General features: G+C 38.5%; 2 protein-coding genes across 6 annotated transcripts in view; one reads left to right on the forward strand and one right to left on the reverse strand.

The window, feature by feature from the left end:
• Nucleotides 1–19,377, reverse strand: part of Skic3 (SKI3 subunit of superkiller complex) — an 87,110-nt gene extending 67,733 nt beyond the window's left edge. Inside the window, exons 1-9 of one of the 5 annotated variants that reach the window (XM_021180671.3) lie at nt 19,311–19,349; nt 18,701–18,770; nt 13,044–13,107; nt 11,433–11,581; nt 9,532–9,622; nt 5,944–6,087; nt 5,494–5,585; nt 4,654–4,729; nt 4,055–4,195 (exon numbers count right to left, since the gene is read on the reverse strand). In XM_021180671.3, coding sequence (XP_021036330.1) covers nt 4,055–4,195; nt 4,654–4,729; nt 5,494–5,585; nt 5,944–6,087; nt 9,532–9,621 — 543 coding nt within the window. In that variant the 5' untranslated portion in view covers nt 9,622; nt 11,433–11,581; nt 13,044–13,107; nt 18,701–18,770; nt 19,311–19,349. Of the gene's footprint in view, nt 1–4,054; nt 4,196–4,653; nt 4,730–5,493; nt 5,586–5,943; nt 6,088–9,531; nt 9,623–11,432; nt 11,582–13,043; nt 13,108–18,700; nt 18,771–18,870; nt 19,218–19,253; nt 19,278–19,310 lie in introns of those variants that run through there. The other 4 variants (XM_029468333.2, XM_029468332.2, XM_029468331.2 and 1 more) reach the window with 4 other exon arrangements.
• A 116-nt stretch (nt 19,378–19,493) lies between these two features.
• Nucleotides 19,494–27,021, forward strand: part of Arsk (arylsulfatase family member K) — a 28,139-nt gene continuing 20,611 nt past the window's right edge. The window contains exons 1-3 of the mRNA XM_021180643.3: nt 19,494–19,762; nt 24,213–24,342; nt 26,398–26,557. Coding sequence (XP_021036302.1) covers nt 19,628–19,762; nt 24,213–24,342; nt 26,398–26,557 — 425 coding nt within the window. The 5' untranslated portion in view covers nt 19,494–19,627. The remainder of the gene's footprint in view (nt 19,763–24,212; nt 24,343–26,397; nt 26,558–27,021) is intronic.

Genomic DNA, 27,021 nt, shown 5'->3' on the forward strand with positions numbered 1-27,021 from the left:
TAAAATTGGTCATCACAACCGAACTCTACCATCTCATTACCTCAAAATGTTATCGATGGCAATTTAAATATAAAGGCTGTAAAAATTTAACTATTCAAATAAGGGTAAATAAGGGTAATGATCTTATAACAAAAAAAATTTTCAACTTAAAATTATATATCATAGTTATATTTTTCAAATAACAAAGCAAGAATTCCAAATGGAAAAATATGTAACAGTTTTCTCTGAGCACTCATTAAACTTCATCCCTTATCTTTTTAATGATTTATCTGTTTAATACCTAGAAATAAATTCTTAAAAGTCTATTACTAAGGACAGAGAAAAAGGAGTTCTAGAGAGAACGGCAGTGTACAGGTGATGAATAGGAAAAACAGGGCAGGGACTTGGATTAGGGAGGGAAAGAGAAGAGTGGGGAGGAGGGAAGGAACATTAAGAAAGCAAATTATTTTTTATTTATCCAAAATTAGATATAGTGCATATATATATGATATATATATATATATATATATCTTATATATATCTTAAATGAAGTTAAGCTGACAATATTTCCCTCAGGAGCCATACTCTATCTAACTAAAACTCTAATAACAGGTATGATAAACTCCCTTTCGGTGTTTCGGTACTGCAGGACACTGCTATTGTCCTTGGCTGCCGCTCAGAGGCTGAAGGTAAGTCCCTGCTGTTGAGACACCATGCACTTTGGATACAAGACTTGGAAGATGAGAACTCGATCTGACTTGAAAGTATCTTCCCTGAATGCTAACTCTACTGAAGCCTAGGAATCCCAACAACAAGAAGCCTGGCAAGATATCCTAAAGATGCACTGGAGGCACTCATACCTTGCGGATAACCAAGATCTGCCTAATTGGACTTAAGGGCTGCTCAAAAGGAGGGAAATCATACCTAGTACTAGAAACTTAATCGACTACTCAAGGCCAGTAAACTATGGATCTTAGAAAAGAACCAGCACAGCTCACTATCTATAAAATACATGTAGTTCAACTCTCACTGGAGAAGCTTCTCTTTGTATCAGAGGCCATTAGAGAAAACCACAAATGGTCAAAATGCAGAGAACAGCTGACCTTGGGGTGCCTAGCCTAAAGAGATACATCTCTTAACACAACATCTGCATCTGAGGCTCAGAGAAAACTGCAGAAGAGAGGACAGAAAGATTGACGAGCCATGGGAGTAGGAAATCTGCTATAAAACTGTGTTTTATAGAAGCTACAGGGAAGCACATCTCTGATACCTCAACAATATGGCTGCTGGGAGAAGACCTGAGCAAAGAAACCCACCATGGTAACATGGAAGGGGGAAGTCTCATGGGCCCCCATCTCTAGTCAAACAACTACAGGTGACTAAATGCTGAGAGTAGGAGTTGACTTCTCCAGGATGGTGTCCCTAACTAACCAATTAACCAACTCAACACCAAGTGGTCAAGGGCTCCTATAGGTATAAATGTGTGTATGCACGTACATATCCTATAAGAATTAACATTTATGCATATATACATAACAATGATAACAATTAAAAGAAGGCCAGGGATTTCAGAGAAATTTGGGCGTAGCATGGAGGGGTTGGAGGAAAGAAAGAAAAGGAGAAAAATGTTGCAATTATATTTTTAATTTTTTTAAAAGGACTATGAAAAGTATAGGAGGTAAGGAGAAAGAATAAAAGGTTGTTGGGTATGATCAATGAATGTTTTATGTATGAATGTCATAAATATGCATGGTTAATACATGTTTATTAAAAATTGTTAGATACTGTGATATACTTCTGTAACCCCTAGTATACAGCAAACTGAGGCAGAAGGATCAAGAATACAAGCTAGCCTAGGCTGCAATGATGAGACACTGTCGCAAAATCAAAAACAAAACAAAGACGCAAACAACAAAAATGTGTGTGTGTGTGTGTGTGTGTATGAGTGAATGTGTATATGTGCATATATGTATATGTGTATGTGTGGTTTGTGTGTGTATCTATGTGTGTATATGTATGTTTGTGTATATGTGTGTGATAGTGTGCGTTGTGTGTGCTGGTATGTGTATAAGTGTGTATCTGTGTTGTGCATGTGTATATATGTCCATGTGTTTATGAGTGTGTATTTATGAGAGTATGTGTCTGTGTGTACATATTTATATGTGTGCATGTGCATTTGTGTTTGTGTGGTTTGTGTGTCAGTCTGTGTGTCAGTCTCTCTGTGTGTGTGTGTGTGTGTATGTGTATTAACTGGAGACAGAAGAGCTCTGTGCTCAGCATGATCCTAGAATGTGTAGTACCCTAGATTCAATTGCCAGCATAGAAAGAAAAACAGGAGGAAGAAATAACGGGGGGGGGGGTATGAAAGAAGAAATGAAAAAGGAAGAGAAGCAAGAAGGAAGAGAAGGAATGAGAGTGAAATGGGGAAAGAAGAGGGGAGGGAAGGGAAAGGTGAGAGTGGAGACAGGGACAAAAAAAAAAAAAAAAAAAGAAAAAGACAGAGGTATACCATAAACTCAGGACTTTAGGGCCAGCCCAGGCAACATAGTAAGATACTACTTTTTTTTTTTTTAATGAAATATCTCCCATGAAGCATAAATAAATCAAAAACATACTTAATTAACTTTGGTATGGTTGATACTCTGTTAACTAAGAGCATTTTAGGAAATCTAGTAAAGCTACATTATGTAGCTAGAGTTTAAGAGAAAGCGAGGAGCCACCCAACTCGTCACTACTAAGCTTCTCCCACAGCTGCTTATGCAGACAAGTCATTATTACTGTATGTTAAAATACGGACCTAAAAATCACTGAAAGCCATGCGTTGAGGGTTTCTCACCAGGCTGTAGTGTTCTTGGTAGGTGGCAGAAACTTCAGAGAGTAAAGCCTAGTGATCGAAGGCAGGTCTCCCTGGAGGAGGTACTAGACCCCGATCTTCCTTCGGCTCTTTCTATCCTAGCCAGCACATGGGAACAGCTCTGACCTGCATGGGCTCCTGACCTTGCTGCAGCTCTGACCTGCATGGGCTCCTGACCTTGCTGCAGCTCTGACTTGCATGGGCTCCTGACCTTGCTGCAGCTCTGACCTGCATGGGCTCCTGACCTTGCTGCAACTCTGACCTGCATGGGCTCCTGACCTTGCTGGCCTCCCATGCTGTACACACGATGCAGCAAGCAGATGGTCAGTGCACTCTCAACCTCTGAAGCTGTGAACCACAATACCCGTTCTCCTTTTAAGTGGGTTTCTTACACAAACATTTAATCTTCAACCCTTTGGGGACTGCCTGATATACAGTACATTCTCAACATTATTTTCTGAACAAAAATACAAATTACCAAATAGACAAGTAAACATATAAAAAAAGTTTTCATTGTGTATAGTTTGTAACTATTATTTTTAACTGGACTCAATTTAACAAGCATACATTAAATAGCTATCTATTTCAATAAAAAATTAAGTTACTATTAAACTTACTAATAAAATATGTAAGATACTCCCAACTATGGTTCAAAACTAAGGTTTTATATTTTAAAACTCTTTCAATGACTTGGAAATCAATACACTAAAAAAGAACATTACCTAATAAAATCTAAATATATAGATATCTATATATATACATATATATGTGTGCGTATATTCCAAATGAATTATTAAGTAATTATTAAGTAATTCAGTACCCTTAGTTAACAAGTATAAGGAATAATAGCAACAAAGTACAACTTTCCAGAAGTTACAGCAGTTTTGTGAAAGTCAGTTTTTACATATTTTCCTTTCTACAGTGACTAAGTTAATGATCTATTGTGGATTCTTATGAATACAAGTGCCTGAAATTCTAATATTCTAAGACCCAAGTTTACCCCTTCACATTACATGAGACTGTAAGCAAAGGTTTCTCATTTTATCATCAGCAAGAACCTCTAGGAATTGCAAGCCGAGCACACACAGTGCTCACTGTGCAGACACACAAGACTTTCCTGTGTCACTTCACTGCGTTTCCACTTTCTAATTTGAATTAGGTTATGAACATAACCTATGTCTAGGTCATGACATAGACCCTGAGAATCAAACCAGACAATACCATCTGCTGGGTCTCATTATTCTGATCTTCTATATTCTCAGCCAGCAATTGACTCAATTTCCTCCACAGCTCAAAAAGCTCTTGTCTGTCTGCTCCATCTTCCTGCCGTGTCTTTATCAATCTATGCCATGTCCGAGCCACCTGGTGAAAAGAAGATTGAAATAGTTATGTTACCATAAACTTAAAATGCTAAACCTAATGGTCAAAATTATTTCATCCATTAACACGTAAAAATAGCAAAAGTAATATACCCCATGCTATATGAACTCTGACCAGAAAAAGAAAAAAAAAAGTTAATTAGGCAAATTACCAGAACCGAAATATCACTAAGACACAAGACTACATCTCCAACCCCCACAACTTAGAAAGTAACAATATGGCTTTCTAAGCTCCACAAGTACACTACTGAGGAAACTTAAACTAGTGTTAAAGTTTTGAAGTTAAGATATCCTAAATTATAATTCAATTTCCAAAACATTGTAATTTATTTCTCAAAGTTTTGATATCATACTGCGTCTTAATTTTTAACTTTCATTAAAGCTAGATGAAAACTTTTTTCTAACATTTTTATGAAAGTAGCTCAGACGTCACTAGCTCACCTCTAGGTGTTTCTTTTCCTGGTGATAGAGAGCCACAAGTTTCTTACACACGTCACACCACTTCTGTCTGTCAACACTTAGGTTCAAGAGAAAAAGAAAAAGAAATCTTAATTTGATAGCAGAAACCAAAGACTTAAAGCCTGAAGCATTGATACTATAGTATTATTTTATATAACAAGCCTAAAGACCATCTGTCAATATCTTGACCATAAATTTTAAAATTCTAAATTGAGCCAATCATCTTAATAGTCTTTTCAGTCTATTTCAACCACAAAAAAAATTTGTGACAAACTTCTGGAAGAAATGGTTTCTGAATTCTCAGTAAATGTTTACAGTCCTTCTACCTCTGTAGTGATTATTTCTGGTTGTCAAGTTAACTATATCTGGAATTAACTAAAACCCAAGCTACTAGGTACAGCTGGGAGGGATTTTTCTTGATGGAATCATTTGAGGTGGGAAGACCTACCTTAAAATCTGGACCCCATCTTCAGGTAGCAGTCAACATAAAGGACGTAAAAGACTGGAGCTGCTCTTGTCTGCTTTCCCTCACTCTGGCAAGTCCTTTCCTTCACTGGCTGTAGAGCCCACTTCTCTGAAATTCCTGAGTTTGCCCAAAGACCATTTGAAACATCCAGCCCCAAGGACCAAATTATTACTGGGTTCATGGACTTTCCACTGTTGGACCACAGCCTGTCAGCCACTCTAAATAAAGCTATTTATATATGTAAATTCATTCTATCAGTTTTCTTTCTCTAGAGAGGCCTAGCTAATACACTTCAATGAATAGAACTATTCTAATTCAAACTTGTAAAGAGACCCGCCTTTCCCACGCAGTCCTACCTTCCATAGAGCTCCAACAGCTTCTGGTAAACACCAGGTAAATCATCCTTAGCATTTACGTGATTGCACTTCTCATACAAACTCGCTAGCCCCTAAAACAGGAAGCAGCAATGGTTATTCTTAGCAAAATTTCATACGTCCCGAAATGTGTTTATTATGTGAAATAATGTACTAACATCCACAAATTAGCATAGTTTATAGCAAAACATGTGTGGAATTACCCTCCAAGTAAACTAAAGGTGGTAGAAAGACTTTATAGTTAAAAGTCTTTATATTTAAAAATAATCTACTAGGTAGGTAGTTAAACAGTAACAAATAGTATCTTTGTCATCTAAACCTAACTTTTAATTTAAAAACTTTAATTTTGTTCATAAGGCAGGTTTAACTTCTTCTGTTAACACTGGAACGTACAGTTTGCCCTATATTACAAGAACTAGCACGTCTCCATACCTGCCAGGCGAGTAGCTGTTCCGGCTCTAGTTCAGCAGCTTTCTTATAGGCACCCTGGGCCTGATCAGGCTGTTCTAGTTCAGCTGCAGCAACACCAATAAAAACCCAGGCATTATAGTTATTTTTCTCTTGTTTTAACACTGTCTGATTAAAAAAATTAAGAGTAAGTCATTACATTTTGGAAACTACTTAATAAACAACAAAACAATAGTCTGTTACGAATCTGCCACCAACAGCAACCTTACATTCGTAGCTAGCTAGGTACTGTAAATGAAAAACTGTGAAGGGTTTGGAAAATGAGGTGCTTTTCTGTAAAGTGCCCAAGTGAACTTGATTACCTATATCAAAAGCCTCGCCCACCCATGAGAATGCTGGGTAGAAGAGAACAGTAATGCCTAGCCCCATTCCTGTCTCCACAGCACTTCATCCAACACCAGTATCTTCTTTTCCATAATAATACTTTCCCATATTAAAGATGGATTCTTCATGGCAGCTATAAGTCAAGTCATCCTAAAGTCAATATACCAAACATGTTCAAATACACAATGGCAGTAAATATTTAAATAACCCCAGCCATCTAGAACAAAGGTGTACAGGGATGATGCTTTCAGAAATAAGAGTAGCTGCTAACATAAAGTAAATAGTTTAAGGCGACAATTAATATGTTCTAGGGAAAGGAAAAAAAACAAAAGAACCAGGAGCCTCTCAAGGTTTTGCCTATTCTAGGGAAAATCACCTTTCTATGAGTTGAACCTCTCCAATAATTAGACTTCTGTACATCCACACACTTCCAGCCATCTGTCATCCGTGTACAGTACAAGCTGTACTCAATCCAATAATGCTGCCTCCTGCAAAACTTAACCAGGCGTCTGCCAAAGTGAAACCCTAACACTAGGGCTGGTTCTGCTCGTGTTCTGAACACCGAGTACAACTGGTGGCACATAACTGCCTCTCAACTGACACAGCTACATGTCAGCTACCAACCACTAATTACTGTCTGACTAACAATCAGAGCTTCAGTATCTGAGATACATTTTAAAGGAAATAATCACATACAAAAGAAATGTGGTGAAAATAGGCAGAAAATTCTGAGAGGACACAGAAATTAAAGTACCTAACTGTATGTAACGAACCTAGAGCCAGCTTCCCCAAAGGATGCTTATGCCATGTTGCAAAGCTCTGAGACAGAACCACAGCAAATACACTCCTGGGTAGTTTTTCTTTGGTGTCAACCAGTTCTGGCTTACCTCAGATAAGAGACATCTGCCATTGCTTTGTCTCCACTATAAATTATAAGCTACCTGATGAAATTCATGTCAAAATTTTACCAGAAAGATACCCATCTAAAATAAGGTAACAGGAACATGGGCCAGCCAAATGGCTCAGTGAGCCACCCAGGCTTACTACAGAACTAAGTTCACTCCCTGAAACTCAACGCAAAGGTGGAAAGAGAACTGGCTCCACAAAGTTGTTCTCTGATGTCCACATGTGTATGCCCCATACCATACACACATGCATCACACACACACACACACACACACACTCTAACACTAGTAATAACTATGTGGGCGCGCAAGCATACGAGCATTATCAGTTAGATAAGCTCCGTGCTGGAGGAAACGGTTCCTCTCCTCTCACTCCATATATACTGCATCCTCCATCTGAACAGACTCTACCAGATTAGTACCATTATGGCTTCATATGTCTGCTAATCTCAGTCATCAATATATTTTTATGAATAGATCTCTTACATTCAGAGAGGCTGGTACCTTTGCTGACCCTCATAGCCAAGTAAATAATAAACTTTGAGGCCATTAAAGAATTAGAATCAAATCAGGTGTGGAGACACATACTTAGGATCTCAGCACTTAGGTGTCAGAGGCAGGCAGATCTCTGTGAGTTCAAGGCCACTCTGGTCCACAAAGAGAGTTCCAAGGGCAGGCAGGGCTACACAGAGAGACCCTGTCTCAAAAAAATAAAACTAAACAAAGCAAAACAAAACAAAAATCTTGCTGTGTGGTTAGCCTGTTGTTTAACCTGCCTTTAAGAGTGCAATGTATCCATACCATGTTACACAGCTTTAATTTTAAATAGCATATTCTTTCATGCTCCTGACTCAAAAAGTAATGCACGTGTGTCTATATGTCCACTATGATAAACAATTGCTGAAAACAGCAGAAAGGTCAAAACTGTCCATAAACAAATACCCACCATAAACACTGGAAGCAGCATGGACATAAGTCTGTTGAGGCTTCACTGTCATGTTTGCTTTTCTGAGTGCTCTCAACCAGTAAAGTTCAAAACTCTATTAAAGAATGCCTTCCCTCTGTGATGCTGTCTATGCAGATTAGGCTTAGCAAAAGCCCTTTAGGAGGGACAAACAAACAAGACAGCATTCAGGCAGGCACAGAATGAGACTCATACATCAGACAACTACGGAACCATAAATTACAGACAGATAGGTCACAGGGAAAGAAGCAAGGAATCAAAATTGCGCTTGTTCTTGGCCGCAGTACTGCAAGAGGAAATGCTTTGATTTCATCCCATTCAGTGCACCAGTGTGCTCTAGTGCCTCTGAGGTGATGTCTAATGTGTCTGATACGCCTACCCGACCAATCAATTACTGTAAAGGTCTCACTGTAACAGCTCTGGACCTCAGACTCTCCTTCCTACTCCTATGGCTTGACCCTTCCTTACGATCCATCACTGCCACACCTCCTCCCTCCTCTCATTGCAGCCTCCTCTGCCTCTCTCCTCATCATTCTTACCATCCAAAACTGAACTCCATCAGTCACAGATTTCACCTAAGCAGCATGAAACTTCAAAGCTTCAAATGGGCCCTTGTGTCACCAAAAAATAGAAGCCATCAGAGAAAAAAAAAAAAATGCTCTGATCTTCTCATCGCCCTGTATGTATCTGCACCTATCTTTTTCCTGCTAAAACAGAAGTGGAACTAAAGGCCTCCTCTCATGATCTGGGCTGCATCCTGTCACCTTCCTAAGGACTTCACTTCTACCACCATCCTTTCTATAGCAGTCAATTTCTCTTTAAAAGGAACATTCCCATAGGCGCACAAGCAAGCTTTAGAATCTTGATTCTTCTACCCACTGGTCAGATAGAATTCAGAATTTCAAATACCATAAAATAATAAAAATGTTGAGTAGGCCCAGAATGCAAGGTTCTGGCTATCAAATCTAATGATTTGAGTTCAAGCCCCAGGACCCACATGGTAGAAGGAGAGAAGTGATTCCTACAATTTGTTCTGACTTCTACAAGCACAATGCACATAACAGGCACATTTAAAAATATAGTACAGCATAATAAAACAACAACAACAACAATGTGTAGTGACATTCCATAATGCAAGATGCTTTTGATACTTCTGCCTTTGAAAACAGCTTTGATAATTTAGCAAACAAGAGTATTAAGTGCAGCAATAGACACCTACCCCACTTATAAGGAGAGATGAGTCTAACTGCTCTTCAGGTATTACCACTTGACTCAATATGGACAATTAAAGACTTATACCTACAAATAACTCATAAATTGGTAATGTATTTGATTGCCCAAGAAACAAATACCCTTTACCTTGCAATGCTTCAAAGCTTCTTTGTACTCTTTGTTTCTGATTGCATCTCTTGCACTTTTTAGAGCAGTCTTCACTTCTTTGCTGGACATTCTATCAAAACAAGAAGCTGGAGTGAACCTACAAGAATATCTCCCTAATGATGAGTCCCAGTAAACATAACCGTCTGAAAAAGAACTATCTAATTTCTTCTCTCTGGAACATGCTTTCCCTCCTGCTATACACACAGTTCATTCCCTCCCTTCTTCAGATTTCTATTCAACTGTCTCCTCTCATTGGACTACTCCCTGAACAAGCTTCCTAAGATTTGAATTCTTCCCTCTCCTACTTAAAATCACCCTGTATGCCCTTCTCTTGCTTTATTTTACTTCCAAGTACTAACACATCTCCTGTACCATATATTCAACATCTCTACTCTATTATGTGTATCCTAACACCAGCAGAATCTAAGTTCTGTATAAATAGGATTTTGTCTGTTTTTGGTTTTCTGTCTCTAGGACTTAGTCTGACAAATGCAGTTGACCAATAAATATATGTTGAAATGCAGCTGTATTAGAATTATATCCACGCTCCACACGTTTAGCTATAATTCAGAGGATCTTATGAACAAAGACCTACAATATATAGTAATCCCAAGCCAATTTTAAAGCAAGATCCAATAAAATAAACTCAAGGAGTTCAAGGCCAATCTCTGCTACATAGCCAAGTTTAAAGCCAACTTTCCCTAGATGAAACCTAATATTTTGTACAGCAATTTAATTTTTAAAAATTATTTCAAAAATTTAAAAGATTTTTCTTTATAGGCAAAGTACTTCATTTAATAAGAAAGTACATTAATTTAATTTAAACTATAGTAGCCCATGTTAATATTTTATAAATTACAGACTTATCTAAACCAAATGCAATCACAATATAATTCTTTGCTTTTAATAATACAATTCTTAAAAGAGAGAAACAATTGCATTTTCTGCTGACTTGACCTCTTTCTAATTTCATCATAAAGATAAAACAAAATTAAATACTAAGCAGCTCCAAATTCCAGATATTCTGAGTAACAAACTCCCAGAGTATAGCACCACTGTATTCAAATACAGTAAGGGAACAGAGTAACTACTCTCCCACAGTAAGTACACTAACATATTTCACAAGCATAGTACATGGGCACAATCCATTAACATAGTATAGCAACACAGTAGATCAATGTAACACTAACACAAACACTGTATATGAACACAGTACATTGACACTTTATACAAACACAATACACTAACACTACACATACAATACATTAACACAACACACTAAGACGAACATTAACACAGTACACTAATGAAGTACTCTAACACTGTACATTAACAAAGTACACTAACACAATACACTCATGCAGCATACTAATGTAGTGCACTACAATATACTAATACAGTACATTAACACTTTACACAATCACCACATACTAACATTTTATACTAACATAATACACTCATGCCATACACAAACTATACACAAATACAGTACACTAACATATTATGCTAATATAATACACTAACACACGACACTAATGTACTACATAAACACACTATATGCTAACATGCTATACTGATGTAGTGCACGAACACGGTACACTAACATAGCACACTAAAACAAAACACTAACAGAATACTACCATTACATTCTAACCAAACTGAAATGCACAAGTATGAGACAAAAGAAATCTATGAAGTTAGAGACTTATAGATAAGGTTGTTTTAACTTAAAGAAACCTAATATTCAGTATAATATAAAAATTATAACACTATAAAATCAGTTTATCTATGATACATTCAGATTTCCCATATATAACATCTTGGTGCAATAATTACCAAATTACACATCACATTATGTCATCTTTGAATGACTACCTTACCTGAAAGATTCTTGGTAATTGATTTAGAGATGAACTAGAGAAAAAATGCTTTTGGTCTACGAGTCTTAATGGCAGTAGTTAACAAAGTTTAGCACTGATTTCACATTAGCTTTCTCAAGCCACGTTCCTTCAGCAAGGTAACCTGTAGACTGAAAAGAAAAGATCAGTGAGGATAGCCAATTCAGACAAATAAAGAGATCCAAGTAAAAAATAAAACAAAGAAGACCTTAGGTGGGTGAATAAACAAGGAAGAAACAAGAGACAATCTCCACGTGGGCACCGAGCTCTCCAATGACAGACAAAATACAAAAGGCCCTGCTGCCCTGAAGAATACAATCTAAATCAGGAGAAACATCTATGGCTTCCTATGAGCCCTTAGAGAACCAAATGCCAGACTAAAGGTGAAACGGGCAGGTACAGTACGGGTTTAGAGAAGACACACTGTGTGAGGTAATAAACAACTATGAGGAGAAGACAGGCCACAACAATGGAGAGAAGAAAGAACATCGCTCCAGTCAGAGACATCACATAAGGGGAAAGGAGAGAACAGGAGAACAAGAAAGGAAGCAAGAGAGAATGAGAAAATTACACTGAACAGACCACAGTAGATACACCAAGTATCAGAAGCAAACTGGAATTAAGTAGAGCCTCCAAAGATTACAGACCTGGAGAGTCAGGTAGACCAGCTTAGACAAAGGACAGCTGAAAAGCATCAGAGACTGTATGTTACATTTGAAGCCCACTAGAAACGCCCACTTTCTCTTGATAACAGCTGCTATATTCAGGATCTTCCATATCTACCCTCTTCCACATGAAATTCTTTACACGGAAATGGAACCATCTATTCTCTTCCCATTCCTTCTTCACTTAGCCATAGGACACAGGTTCTCAGGTACTCCTTTCTTCTAACACATATATACACGAATGCACATATGTGCATGCATGTAAGTTTCAAACACAAAGCAATTTGTCCCTGAAAGTAACTATTTTTAAATAGGACAAGAAGAGGCCTATTAACCATTTTTTAAAAATAAACATTAGAAAACTGACCACTAACTAAGTAACATTCAAAACCCTTTTTTTTTTCATAAAAAATCCATTGTCTAAAATTATTCCATGTACCCCTACACTCCTCTATTTGGAGTATTTCCCTCAATTCTAAGCATTTCTAAGAGTATAAGTCCTTTGAAAGGCTGCAATGCTATTCCACAGTTCTAATAACACTTTTCCTAACTCCTCTCCTCCTCCTGTTTGTCTTTCCTCCCGAGATAGAACTCAGTATACTATGCTAAAAGAAGCTGAGCACAATAACTGATTACCAAGAGAAAATGCATACACTTTTGCATAGTTTTATGCAATGAAAATTTTCCAACTAGCAACTTTAAAATTTTTTACTCAAATTAAGCTTAAAAGTAGCAATAACTGTATTTTCAAAGAGTTAGAAAGTAAGTCACAACAAAAAGTAATAAATAGTCTAAAGGTATTTGTTCTGACCTGTAGTATAATATAAAACAGTATCCATCACTAGTCCTGCTGTTGAAGGACCTGGGATCGATCGTTCCATAAAGACAGGCTGACTGCCTGTGATTTAGCACACTGCTCCCCCCTTACCTGTTACCATGCCTGCATCTTCTTCATGAACTGAATGTCAAGTTGTTCCTTACCCATTTCTCACCTAAATTAAGTAAACACAAGCATGAGATAGTGATACCCAACACCCAAATCCTTCCATATTTTTTTTTAATTAGACTCATCCTGATCATAATTTAAAACATGAAAAATAAATCTATACGGTTTTCAGTCTTTCATCTTTCAGAGAGCTACTAATCTCCATCTCCAAAGTTCTGAACTGGTTTAAACCAGGCCGTAAGCTGTTCCAAGCACGCCTCCTTTCCTCCTGCAGAATGTTCCGCAACCCCAGGTACAGAGGCATAGAAACAAAGGTATACAATCAATATGACAGCAAGTCATAAAGAAATTCATTTTAAAACAATGATTTTGTATACACATAATTAATTAAAGAATCAAGGGCTGGCGAGATGGCTGGGCTGGCGAGATGGCTCAGTGGTTAAGAGCACAGACTGCTCTTCCGAAGGTCCAGAGTTCAAATCCCAGCAACCACATGGTGGCTCACAACCATCCGTAACGAAATCTGATGCCCTCTTCTGGAGTGTCTGAGGACAGCTACAGTGTACTTACATATAATAAATAAATAAATCTTTAAAAAAAAAAAGAATCAAGAAATTTGTATAATAGTGAAATTAATGTTTATTCCTACATAAAGAATTAAATCTTGGCTGGGTATTTGATACAGCACAATACACAGTATCTTCAACAACTTTCATAACTTTCAAAATCACTATTTTGATTTTAGATTGTCAATGATAAGAACACTCCTTCCCGTGCATACAAAGACAGTAGCAGAAGTGACAATAAGGGTCATTTCAGAAACTGTTGGAAATCCTGTCGTCATCCCAAATTCAAAATAATACGGTTACGTAAACAAGACCTAAGAATGACAGTGCCAGCTGAAATGCCAATATGGATGCTGAAAATCACAAAAAGCTCCACCTCTAGATGAAGAGCTATAGGCAATTAAGAGAGATTTGAGAACACTAATTTGTTATCCAATACCATGTAGTCAACCCTAAAACATATACATATGAGCAACAATAAATTGACTCAGCAGTTTGTATTTTTATATTCATTTCTATATATGTGTGTGCATGTGTGTATATAACAATAATATTTTTTTTAAAGGTTAAGAATTTGAGAGGAGCTAGTTGTAGGAAGACATGAAAGGCACCAGAAGAATTGTGGAAATGAGGTAAATATAGTACACATAAACAATTTTTTAATTAAAGGTTGCAGGCAAGTTTGTTGAGTATTTTCCTAATTAGTGATTGATGGGGAAGAGCCCAATCCATAGTAGGTGGGACAACACCTGGGCTGGTGGTCCTGGGTTTTGTAGAAAGCAGGATGAGCAAGCCATGGGGAGCAAGCCAGTAAACAGCACTCCTCCAAGGCCTCTGCATCAGCTCCTGCCTCCAGGTTCCTGCCTTGGTTGAGTTCCAGTCCTGACTTCCTTTGATGATCAAATGTGATGTGGAAGTGTAAGCCAAATAAATCTTTTCCTCCCCAGGTTGCTTTGGTCATGGTGTTTCAACACAGCACTAGTATCTCTGCAACTACGACACAATCCTGTTGAGTAGTACACATAAAACACACGACGGACGATCTAGCTTCCAAAGTCTAGATCACCAAGAGGCATGTGTGAATACTCACATTACTCTTTTGGCGAGCCCTCCAGTATTCTACCTGTGTATCCTTGCTTCTCTCAACTGTTCAGCCTGCTCACTCTTACTTTTGCCTTGTCTCATTTTACTCTTAACAAGGCCATGTTGAAGTGTCAAACATACAACCTACACCATACCAAGTTCACACCAGTCCTATCCTATAAGATTTTTGACCTATACCAGCATTTCCAAAAATATATTCCAGAGAACATGCTTAAAGGCATTACTACATGGTGCAGGAAATTTGTGGCTACCATACAGATCTCAGTGTCCCATCACAATGTATACTGGATTCTTAAAGTCTCAGGAAAATCCAAATACCCTATACAGCTGAATGCAGCAACTCTAAACTCCGCCATCACAGAACACTCAGTTCAGTGAAAGTGAGCTGACATTTTGAAAACCCTAGCATGCTCCAGAAAATAGTTTGGGTTATTACTGCTTTGGGGGAGGGGGTTGTATTTTTTTTCATTCAACTATTACCCATACTTTTTAATGCCTTTTCTAGTCTTAGACTTTTACAAGTATGTATATCTATGTTTCCCAAAACTGGAAGTTCTTAGGGAAATTCTCTTGTTCCTTTGGATATTAAAAGCCCTGCAGAGGCTAGATCCAGACTGTTCAATTGAACACCCACCCTCTAACTTCTTAAGAATAGAATTTTTTTTCTAAACCAACCTGTTCCTAACATGGAAATCACTAACTGATGATGTAAACCTGATAGACACAGACATACAGAGATCTGAGCCTGTTGTGGGATAATTGTATCCTGTTATGTTATATAGAAATTTCTTTCAAATTAAAACATTCCATCCTGGTGGTAGGCTGCTTAAGACTCAAAAAATAAAGTTTATAAGGTTCAAGAAATAAACAACTCACAAGTCTCAGAAAGCACCTGAAACTGACATGATTTACAAGGCTCCTCTCCCAAGGTAAAATAAGTAGTAACAAAATGAAGTGCAGGATACTCTCTCAAGTGGCTGAGGTATTCACAGGTTATAAAGGGAGCTTCAAGAACACAGCCTTCATGAATCATTGCCCATGTTGCAATGGCTTTTCAGTGATGCAGCTACCTTTGAGTCATTCATATTCCCCTACATAACTCCACACCCATGCTCCGTAAGTAATTCCAAGAAGCTCATTAGTTCAGCCTGCTTGATCATGTTTCCATAAGAAAAGTCAAACAACACCCCAAAATTTATACATCATATGTGATAGAATTTCAGAATACAACACTATTTGCAAAGTACAAAGGCAATGAAGACTAGATGAATTTACATCTGAAGAGTAATGAAATTACTCTTTGAATTTGGACTTCTAAACTTCAGAATTATGAGAAAATAGATTTCTGTTGTGGTATTTTGTTATATCAGCCCTTGTGAACTAAACCACAGCCTCTATCCTGAATACTACCTAACCATATAAACACATGCACACATAAAAGATCCTTTGCTCACGGAGTAACTCGGTGATTAACAGAAACATCTATGTCCAGAAGGCAGTCACTAAAACAAGAAGAGACAATCCTGGGGTCTGGTGGCCCATGCCTTGAATCCCAACACTTGGGAGGCAGAGACAGGTGGATTCTCTGAGACTTCAAGGCCAGTCTGATCTACAAAGTGAGGTCCAAGACAACCAGGGTTTGTTTCACAGGAAACCGTTGTCTTGAAAAACCAAAAAAGTAAAAAGAAAAAAGAAAGAAAAAGAAAAAAAAAAGAAAAATTAAGATGTACCACATTTTCTTTATCTATTCTTTAGTTGAAGGACATTTGGGTTGTTTCTAGTTTCTAGCTATTATGAATAAAACTGCTATGAACATAGTAGACCATGTGTCCTTGGAGGATGGGTGATCATTCTTTGGGTATATACCCAGGAGTGGTATAGTTGGGCCTTGAGGTAGAACTATTCACAATTTTCTGAGAAAATACCAAATTGATTTCCAAAGTGATTGTACAAGTTTGTACTTCCATCAGCAACCACATCCCCTCGCTCTACCTCCTCACCAGCATATGTTATCTGTCGCTTGAGTTTTTGATCTTAGCCATTCTGATGGGTGTAAGATGGAATCTCAGAGTTGTTTTGATTTGGATTTTCCTTAAGACTAAGGATGTTGAACATATCTTTAATTATTCCTTGGCCATAGAAAATTCCTCTGCTGAGACCTACAATTTGTCCTGTCTCACAATTTGTCCTGCCTACCAGATGTGCAGGAGTAAAGATAAAGCAGAAATTGAGGGAATGACCACAAAATGATTGATCCAGCTTGAGACACACACCATGAGCAAAAGAGACCACCCCTGACACTACTAATGATATTCTGCTATACTTGGAAACAGGAGCCTAGCATAACTGTCATCAGAGGGGCAACTGATGGAAACAGATACAGAGACTCAAAGCCAAGCATTAGGCAGAGCTTGTGGGATAGTGTGGAAGAGGGGGAGAAAGAATAGTAGGAGCCAGAGGGGTCAAAGACACCACAAGAAAACCTACAGAATCAATTAACCTGGGCCTATAAGGGGCCCACTGAACCTCCAACCAGAGAGCAGGCATGGGACAGACCCAGGTCTTTGGCACATATGTAACAGTTGTACAGCTTGGTCTTCATGTGGGACTCCTAACAATAAAGGCTGTCTCTGACTCTGTGGCCTGTCTGTGGATCCCTTTCCCCTAACTGGGCTGCTTCACCTAGCCTCAATGGAAGTAGATGGACCTAGTCCTGTGGCAATTTAATATACCAGGGCCTGTTGATAGCCATAGGAGGCTTCCTCTTTTCTGATGATAAAGGGAGGGATGGGAAGAGGGGAGAGGAGGAGAGAGGAGGAGACTGAGAGGAGAGGAGGAAAAGGAAGCTGCAGTGGATATGTCCAGGAAAATAATTAATTAGTTAATTAAATTTAAAAGGTTAAGATTCCAGGAGAAAACAAAAAGAAGTGAAGCAACCTGCAGTAAAGCAATAACTAGCTGAAGACTAGTTAGCAAGACTGAGAAGACTACTATTGGAGAAGAAACAGGAAGGCAGGCTTTTATCAGTGTAATATCAAAGCACAATGAATTAATGAGTAGCTAAAAGTAGAAAACTGTCCTCAGCTCTAAATCAGAACTTTAATACTTAAACCTCCACAAGTATAGAACGAGCTGCTCAATGGAAGTTTTCCCACCAGGGAAGGTGAAGCATGGGCTGGACAAGCTAGCAGGGAGGACCATTATATGCCCCACTTCATGTCTGATGAAAAGTACTTTAAAAAAAAAAAAAAAAATATATATATATATATATATATATATATATATATATATATAAGATCTTCCTATCTTAGGATAGAATGTTTAATTTTTTTTTTTTAACCTCTTAGGTTCTAGCAGCCCCTTGAAACTGCGTCCCTCAAATACCTGTTCCACCAACCTGCTACAGCGCATGCTCTCATCTGACACCGCAATTACAGAAAGAAGAAAAGGATGCGCTCTGTCCTCAGAACAAGGGCCTGCAGAAACAGAGCCTTCAAGGATCATCAGTGTTCAACGAATCATTACTATGCAAAAAAGGAATACCAAATGTAATTTTTATAAAACTAAGCACCAGTTGATATTGTTTCTGTAAAGTATGTCTCCTACATTCCAAATTTACTCAACACAAGTCTGGGGAGTGTGCCCTGTTTAGGAGGTAATCTACTTAGATAAGCTTTCTCACCCCTGAAAAGTTATTTAACCTCTCTGTCTGTTTCCGAATCTGTAAAGTAGTCTAAGTGAAGATTACAGAGTGCATTCCACGTAAAGCACGCTACACAGTAAATATACAGTAAAGCTTAACAGACACTAAACACATACCGCTCTGTATGAGATGTGTAAGGTGTTTTCTTTATTACAATTAATCTGTACAAAAGGCTGCCAGATATGAGAGTTGAGATTTTAAATAAATAGCATTACTTTTCCTGCCAGAAAATCAACACCACTGGTGTAATGTACAATTATATATACCTGAAACTTATCAGTGAATAATTTGACTTGAAAATAGAAACGTGCTTCTTCCAGAATTCTCCAAAGGAATCTAACAATTAAAAAAGGAACAGCTGATTATTCTATACCCAACAATGTTACTCCGAGCATACATCAATTAACCGCACACTTCACACAGTCCACATCTGTACCTTTTAGAACCGGTCCCTTTTGCTACTCCAAAGACAAAGAACAGCCAAGCTGTTCCGTATCTGGAACCTGAAACTTATTAGGCCCGCTCTTCAACCCATATGAGCACAATCCTTACAGGTCAGCAAAAGGAGGAAATACGATGAGGGGGGCTTCCTGACTAGGGTTCCGGAACGCAGCAGAAATCCACACCACTACCCAGACCACACACGAGGTGACCTAGCCTAAAGTCCCATATAGGCACAACCCAATCCAATTTAAGTGACAGAATCACTGCCACCTCATCACCGTCAAGTTCACTTTGTCAGCGAACATTGAGCCCCGCACGAAAGGAAGACAGCCCGTAACATCACGCTCATGCTCAGTATTTTCTCCCCCTAAATACCATTTCTACTGCCTTTAGATTTCAACTTCTGCCAAAACCGAAGCAATCAGAACCCACCTGGGCATGTGGGACTGCCAAGTACAAGTCTGAACAACGCATGCGCGCTTCCCCAGACATCGCTTGAGTGAGAGGAACTGGCAGAGCTATCATTAGCTCGAAATTTGATTAAAACGGTCTTCACATGGGCTGAGCGCGATTGCTTTTGCGCATGCGCCTACCCTTGGCCTGATGGGAGGTGTAGTTTCTAGGTGCCGCTCATATTTACTTCTGTATTTGTAAGCCAAACTTCTAGTCTTGTCCCTGGAGTCCGGCCCCTGCTCATGACTGGAGAGCAGGCGACAGGAAACCCGCTCAGCAGCCGCTTCTGAACGCCCATGCCCGCGATGCTGCTGCTGTTGGTGTCGGTGGTCGCAGCGTTAGCACTCGCAGCACCGGCCCCCAGAATACAGAAGAAAAGGATGCAAGTGAACCAGGCGCCTAATGTGGTGCTGGTCGCCAGTGACTCCTTCGTAAGTACCCAGAGGACGGGGAGCAGACACCGCCCAGAGCATGCGCACACCTGCAAGCACACATGTGCATACTAATAAAGTAGTAGAAAGAAGCCAGTCTCTTAACTCCTGGGCTTTGCAATCCTTCTGCCTCAACCACACCAGAAGAGACTACACCTGCTCACTATGGGCACAGATTAAGCATTTTTACCATTATTAACATTTAACCAATATCCAGGTTCAATTCCGTTTTGAAGGAAAACGCATTGTGTACTTCCATAAAACTGTATTCGTTTTCCAGAGTCATATGTCAGTTGCCTACATTTGCAAAACTTAATGCTCGGTTGAGAATGAAGGAAATTTAACTTTATTCACTAGACCAGCAATTCTCAACCTGTGGGTCTCGATCCCTTGGGAGAGGTCGAGTTACCTTTTGCAGGAGTCACCTAAGACCATCGGAAATATCAGATATTTCCATTACAACTCACACCTAACAAAATTACAGTTATGAAGTGACAACAAAAATAATATTATGGTTGGGAGAGTCACCATAATATGAGGAACTGCATTAAACTGTTACAGCATAGAAAGGTTGAGAACCGCTAATCTAGACATTCTATACTTGTGTTAGCACTGATTTAAAGAACTTATATGTGTATGCATAACCTTAAATTCGATTTAAATTCATATGGAAAGTGAAAGGACCCCGAATTGGGAGGGGAGAAAAAACATGAAAAAGAAGACTGATTTAAAAAAAAAAAAAACTTTTAATTTCAAAACTTATGGTAAAGCTACAATAGCCACAATAGTACTTTACATGCAGAACAATAAATATTCAGACCAGTAGAGTAGAATTAAGAGTCCAGAATAATAGTCTTATAAACAAGTAGTGCTGGAAAAGTAAATATATACATGGAAAGGAACAAAATTGGGTCCTGCCTTCCACCATGTGTAAAAACGAAAGTTAGTCAATGGTTTAAATGTAAAAGCTAAGGCTATAAAACTCCTTCAAGACAATGGAAGTGTAAATTGTCATAATCTTGGATTAGGCAATTTAAAATGAGCCAAGGATTTGAAAAGACATTCCTACACAGAATATATACAGATAGCCAATAAGCCCATCATAAGAAGGTTAGATTCATTAATCATTAGGGAAATGTAGCTCAAACCAATTGATCCCCATAAGGATAGCCAGAATCAAAAGGCATAAAAATAGGAGGAGGTCATGTGAGACGATATGGGGAGAGCCAAGGGTGGGGAGGAGGGAATGTGGAGGTAAATATGATCAGAGTATGAAACTGTTGTGCTTATCCTGTTGTTTTTTTACAGTTAATATGTCAGTTCTTTAGTACACACACACACACACCATAAACAATAACCAGAGTTAATGAGAATATGGAGGAATTAGAAACCTCATACATGGCTGTTGATATGCTTTGTAAAGTGGTGTGGCCACCTTGGAAAACCATTTGACAGTTTTTACAGTGACTAACTATAGAGTTACTATGCAATGTAGCAATTCTATTCCTAGATGTGTATGCTTGTGTTTGTGTCCAAGAGAAATGAAAACATAGTCTGCACCAAAGCTTCTACATGACAGGATTATTCTAGAAGATGAGAAGTGAAAACAACCTAAATAGCCATGTACTGGTAAATGTATAGATGGAATTTGGTAGTATTATTCAGCAACCAGAAAAGAAATCCAAAACTCATGCTTGTTACAGTGTGAATGGACCTAGAAAACTATTTATTCAAAAGAAATGATGACAGACTATATTTTATATGAATCCATTTATATGAAATGTCCAAAGAAAGCAGCTATGTAGAGACAGACAGCATGTTAGTCATTGCCTCAGTTTTAAATGAGCCCAGGGTGAAGGCTAAGGGTGCTTCTGGGAATAATATAAATGTTCTAAATGACTTTCTGGATACACTAAAAACCTTTGAGTTGCACATTTTAAATGTGTAAGTTGTATATAAATTATATCTGAATAAAAAGCACTTCTGCCTGGACCTTAAAGGACAAGGGCACCCCCTACACCCCTGCTTCCACACACACTGCACCTCCCCACTGTTGCGGCCACGCTGGTTTTCATTTCATGAGGTTTCAGAAGTAAATAGTGGGACAGGAATGTATACTATGGAATCTCCCATAATATAACTTGGCGTGGTAGATAAGTAAGAGAAGGCACACAATATGCTAAGGCCTTGCCATAACAGATAAGTCATTTTTTTACGACTTAACAGGATAATGCTTTTTCTAGTTAGCTTTAATTGTCAATTTGATATAGCCTAAAGTTATCCCAGAGACATTGCCTAGATCACTAGATCACACTGACCTATGAGCATGTCTGTGGGGGAATCTTAATAAGTATTTCTATTCTTGTGATAAAACATTGTAACTGAACACATGCTGGGGAAGAAAGGCTTTGTTTCATCTTTAAAGTATCAGGTCACACTCCATCCAGTCAGGCCAGGAACTGCAGCAGAAGTCACGAAGGAAGACTGCATACGGCTTTGCTCCTGTGGCTTCCTCAGCCGACTATCTTATATAACCCAGGGCTACCTGCCCCGGAGTAGCACTGTGTACAGTTAGGTGAACATTCCCACACCAATCATTAATTAATCCCATATTAATCAAGAAAATGCTCCCCCATACTTGCCCACAGGCAATCTGATAGCGGCATTTTTTTCATCTGAGGTATAATAACTCCAGCTTGTGTCAAGTTATAAAGGAAGAAGAGGAAGAAGAAGAAGAGGGAGAGCGCCTTGATTATTCATAGGTATAGGAGAGCAGGGAGCATTGTGGGCATCAGTATCTTGTGGCCTGTCTAGCTTACAGCCTGTCTAGTTTACGGCCTGTCTCGGTGGTTCTGGGGCTATATAAGAACACTAACTAAGCATAAGACTGTGAGTGAGCAAGCCAGAAACCAAGCCAGCACACAGTGTTCCTCCATGGTTTCTGCTCCTCAAGATCCTGCCTAATTCCTGGCCCAACTTCTCTCAGTGATGGACGGTAGCCAGAGCTAATAAACCTTTCTTCCATAAGTTGCTTTGAGTCATGGTTATGTTTGTGACAACAACAAAATCAAACTAGAACAGTGCTTGAAATCTAAGCTTTTCCTTTGATCCTCCTTGTCTCAGAAGGAAAAAGAACTAAATGCCATGCCATAATTCAGAAACAGCAATTAGAATGTATTGAAATGTATAGCTATGTGTGGGATGCAGATCACATGGGACTCCTCTTGCATGCACAAAGCTCTGGATTCAATTCCCACCACCACACAAAGAGGTTGCAGTAATGTATGCCTATGATCCCAACAGTCAGGAGATGGAGTCTGAGAATCAAAAGTTCAAGGTCCTTATAGCAAGTCGAAGGCTGCCTAATATGCATGAGACCCTGTTTCAAAGGATAAGGTGTATATGCATGTATATACACAAATACACACGTATAATTCATATAAGTATCCAAATGTAGTGGTTTGAATAGGTACAGCCTTCATAGACTATGTGTTTGAAAGCTTGGCCTATGGGGAATGCACTATTAGGAGATATGGCCTTGTTGGAGTAGATGTGGCCGTGTTGGAGGAAGTGTGTCACTGTGGGTGTAAGCTTTGAGGTCTGCTATGCTCAAGCTACACCCTGTGTAGAATCCAGTCTCTTCCTGGCAGCCTTCAGAGCAAGATGTAACTCTCAGCTCCATCTCCAACACCATGATGGCCTGTATTCTACCATGCTTCTAACCATGATGATAATGGACTAAATCTCTGAAACTGGCAGCCAGCCCCAATTAACTGTTTCTCTTTATAAGAGCTGTCTTGGAAGCCGGGTGTGGTGGCACACGCCTTTAATCCCAGCACTCGGGAGGCAGAGGCAGGCAGATTTCTGAGTTCGAGGCCAGCCTGGTCTACAATGTGAGTTCCAGGACAGCCAGGGCTACACAGAGAAACCCTGTCTCGAAAAACCAAAAAAAAAAAAAAAAAAGAGTTGCCTTGGTCATGGTGTCTCTTCATAGCAATGAAACCCAAACTGAAACATGAAACTTAATTTGCTACTGTTTTTTTTTTTTAATCTCTGCTACAGGATATAAGTTTTATGGATATGAAACTCTATTTTAACTCACCTTATCTCTCTCTTTATCCTTAGATCTTGCAAGATGCCTGATACATAAACACACATGTCAAGCATTTAATGTTTATTAATATAATTTTTAAATTATTTCTTTATCCTCCAAAAGAGCTTTTCAAGAAGTTCTTTAACTTAATTTTTGTAAATGGATTTGAGCATAACACTTTCAATTTTTATTTGAGCACTGGATCCTTAATAACATACCTCTGTGGTTGTTTTTTATTCTTTTTGAGATTTTGAACAAACATCCTGAAATCTTTTGGGATGTGAATTTTGTGTTTAAAATTAAAGGAAATAATTTTTTTGTAGCATAATCAGCAGTGGTTGAATTTCTTTATTTCAGGATGGAAGACTAACATTTCAAGCAGGAAGTCAGGTAGTAAAACTTCCCTTCATTAACTTCATGAGAGCACACGGCACCACCTTCCTAAATGCCTACACTAATTCACCCATCTGCTGTCCATCACGTGCAGGTATGAATGTACCTTTAATGCTCCTAATATTAATGGAAAGAGTCAGACCACTAGAAGTACATTCATATTCAAATTATCATATGCAAAAACCTATTGTAAAATCATATTTCATACCTAATAAAAAATACCTTGGTGTAACTGGTGTGTTCTAAGATATGTTGAATGTTGGGTCATTTGAATTTCTAACTTGTTTTTCTGAAGAAAGGCTTTTTCTTGCCTGGGATGCTGTCTAGTTCCATTTCATTTTTTCACTTAACTATCAAAGCAGATGAACAGGCAGTCATAAGTCAGAGAGCTGTGTTTTCAAGGGAGTCTTTCAGTGAGAGCTTCAGAAGGACTGGAACTCATACCACAGAGGTGTCAGCAGGCTCTCTGGAAGATCCTTCGTAGGCAGAACTTCTATTTATATTTATCTAAAACTTTCCAAATTATTTCAGAATATATACTTCATCTCTTTCTCTTCTGTCTCAACTTACATCTATCACCAGACTAAGTGCTCCCCTTATTAACAAATAGGCACGGTTTTGGTGGTAAGCTTGTCATTGGCCATATGCCATGAGTTTAGAAAATGAACATTTGTTTTCAGACTCTTGTCTGAAAGTTGCTCTCCTGTGCCTCTGTCCATGTGGTCTGTGGTTTCCTGTCATGGAACTTGTAACTGACAGCAACAGTTTGGTTTCTCTCTGAGCCAATAGAGACATAGAGGTCATGTGTAAAAATGTGTTTGCTAATTTCTATACTGTGTTGAGTAGAATGAGCCCTGAGCTTGGGTAAGGTGATTCTAAGCCTCAGTGTACCCTGTAATGGAAGTAACCCAGTTTCCCCATCTACAGAATGCCAAGTGTGCTAAGTCACTGTTGGCGATTGGAATAGTAAATGAGAAAGTGGTTAATGAACTCTGAAGGTGATACAAATGGTTAGTATATTATTACTGTAGTTGGAAATAGTCTTCTAATATTTAGAAGTATTCCTCATAAGTCCATAAGCATGTTTATTATTAATAGCCCAATTTGCAGAAGAAAACTCAAACAAAAAGATTGAATAACATCAAAGAGCATACCAGAACTATGGTTACTGGGATTCATACCCAACCTCTCAGACAGTATTTACTTAGATCAGAAAAGAGGGGCATGGAGTATGGCTCACTTTCTGAAGTGCTTGCCCCATGGTCATCAGACCTGACCTTGAGTACCCAGCACCCATGAATTTAAGCAACAATAATAAGCTGAGTGTGACAGTGCATGCATATAATGATGCTACCACTTGAAGGCAGAGACAGGAAGGTTCCTGGGACTTGTGGACTGGCCAGCCAAGTTCAGTGAGAAGGTGGAAGTAGGAAGGAAGGGAGAGGGGGAGGAAGGGATCTAGGGAGGGATACCTTTTCTCAAAAACTATTTAGGAAGACAATCTAGACATGCACATGCACACACACAGAAAAGAAGGCCTATCCAGCCTACTATGTCTACACACAAAACGAGAAAAGGAAAAGAAACATTTATTAAATGTTAGAAAATGAAAGAGAACACATAGCATCCTTTTTTCTTAGAAAAACCTAGCAGAAAGATAATTACTAGGAAAACCCTTGAGAATATAGGGAATCAAGGTCTATAATTGTCGGTGCACTAACTTGTGGTTTAAAAAATTAGACAAAATACTTACAGGCAGCTTTTATGACTGAAAAAATGCTAATGATGTTCAAGCCCTATATATAAAATCCAGCCATAAATACAACAAATACCTTAATCAACTTAACCTCTAGGCCTTGGTGAATCCATATGAAGAACAGATATATTAACCCCTTGTAGGGTTTCCCTCCAGTAAATTGAAGTAGCAATGAGGAATGTCTGTGAACTGCCCCAGCTGGTGGCATTTCTTATTCCAGACCACAGACTCTAAACCAGCCAGCCATGCTCTCGAGTAATTCCTTTTAAATTTGAATTGTTAAATTTTACCTTCATCAGTTTCTTTTATTTCTTTTATTTTTGTGGGTTTTTTTTATTTTTGGATTTATTTATTTTATTTGTATTCTTTTATTTCTCGTTTTTTAACCCCCAGCAATGTGGAGTGGCCTCTTCACTCACTTGACAGAATCTTGGAATAATTTTAAGGGTCTGGATCCAAATTATACGACATGGATGGACATCATGGAGAAGCATGGCTATCAGACACAGAAATTTGGGAAAGTGGACTATACTTCAGGACATCATTCCATTAGGTAAGAATTAAATTAACCCCACACCATCCTCTGTCGCACATTCAATGGCTCTTTTTCACCACTTGCTTTACCACTAGGCTAAAATTAAATCTCTTAATCCCTCAATTATGCCAATTTGGCTAAAACTTAAGATTCTTTAATCTTCTTAAAATATTAAAGTTCCTAATATTCTGCTGGGTTTTTCTTTCCTAAAACATTAACATGAATAATGGCTGGGTTTTTCTTTTCTAAAACATGAACATGTATAGTTACTGGATTTTAGCAGCCTGGCATTGTTGGTAGATGACTTTAGTCCCAGTACTCTATGAGTTCCAGGACACTCAAGGCAACACAGAGGAAACCTTGTCCTGAAAAGAAACAAAAAAAAAATTATACTTAATGGATTTTAATATTTTTTTATTTTTTTATTAGATATTTTCTTTATATACATTTCAAATGCTATCCCAAAAGTTCCCTATACCCTC

The sequence above is a fragment of the Mus caroli genome, unplaced genomic scaffold, assembly GCF_978045245.1.
Source record: "Mus caroli unplaced genomic scaffold, Mus_caroli_1 scaffold_15, whole genome shotgun sequence".
In the NCBI taxonomy this organism is placed as follows: domain Eukaryota; kingdom Metazoa; phylum Chordata; class Mammalia; order Rodentia; family Muridae; genus Mus; species Mus caroli.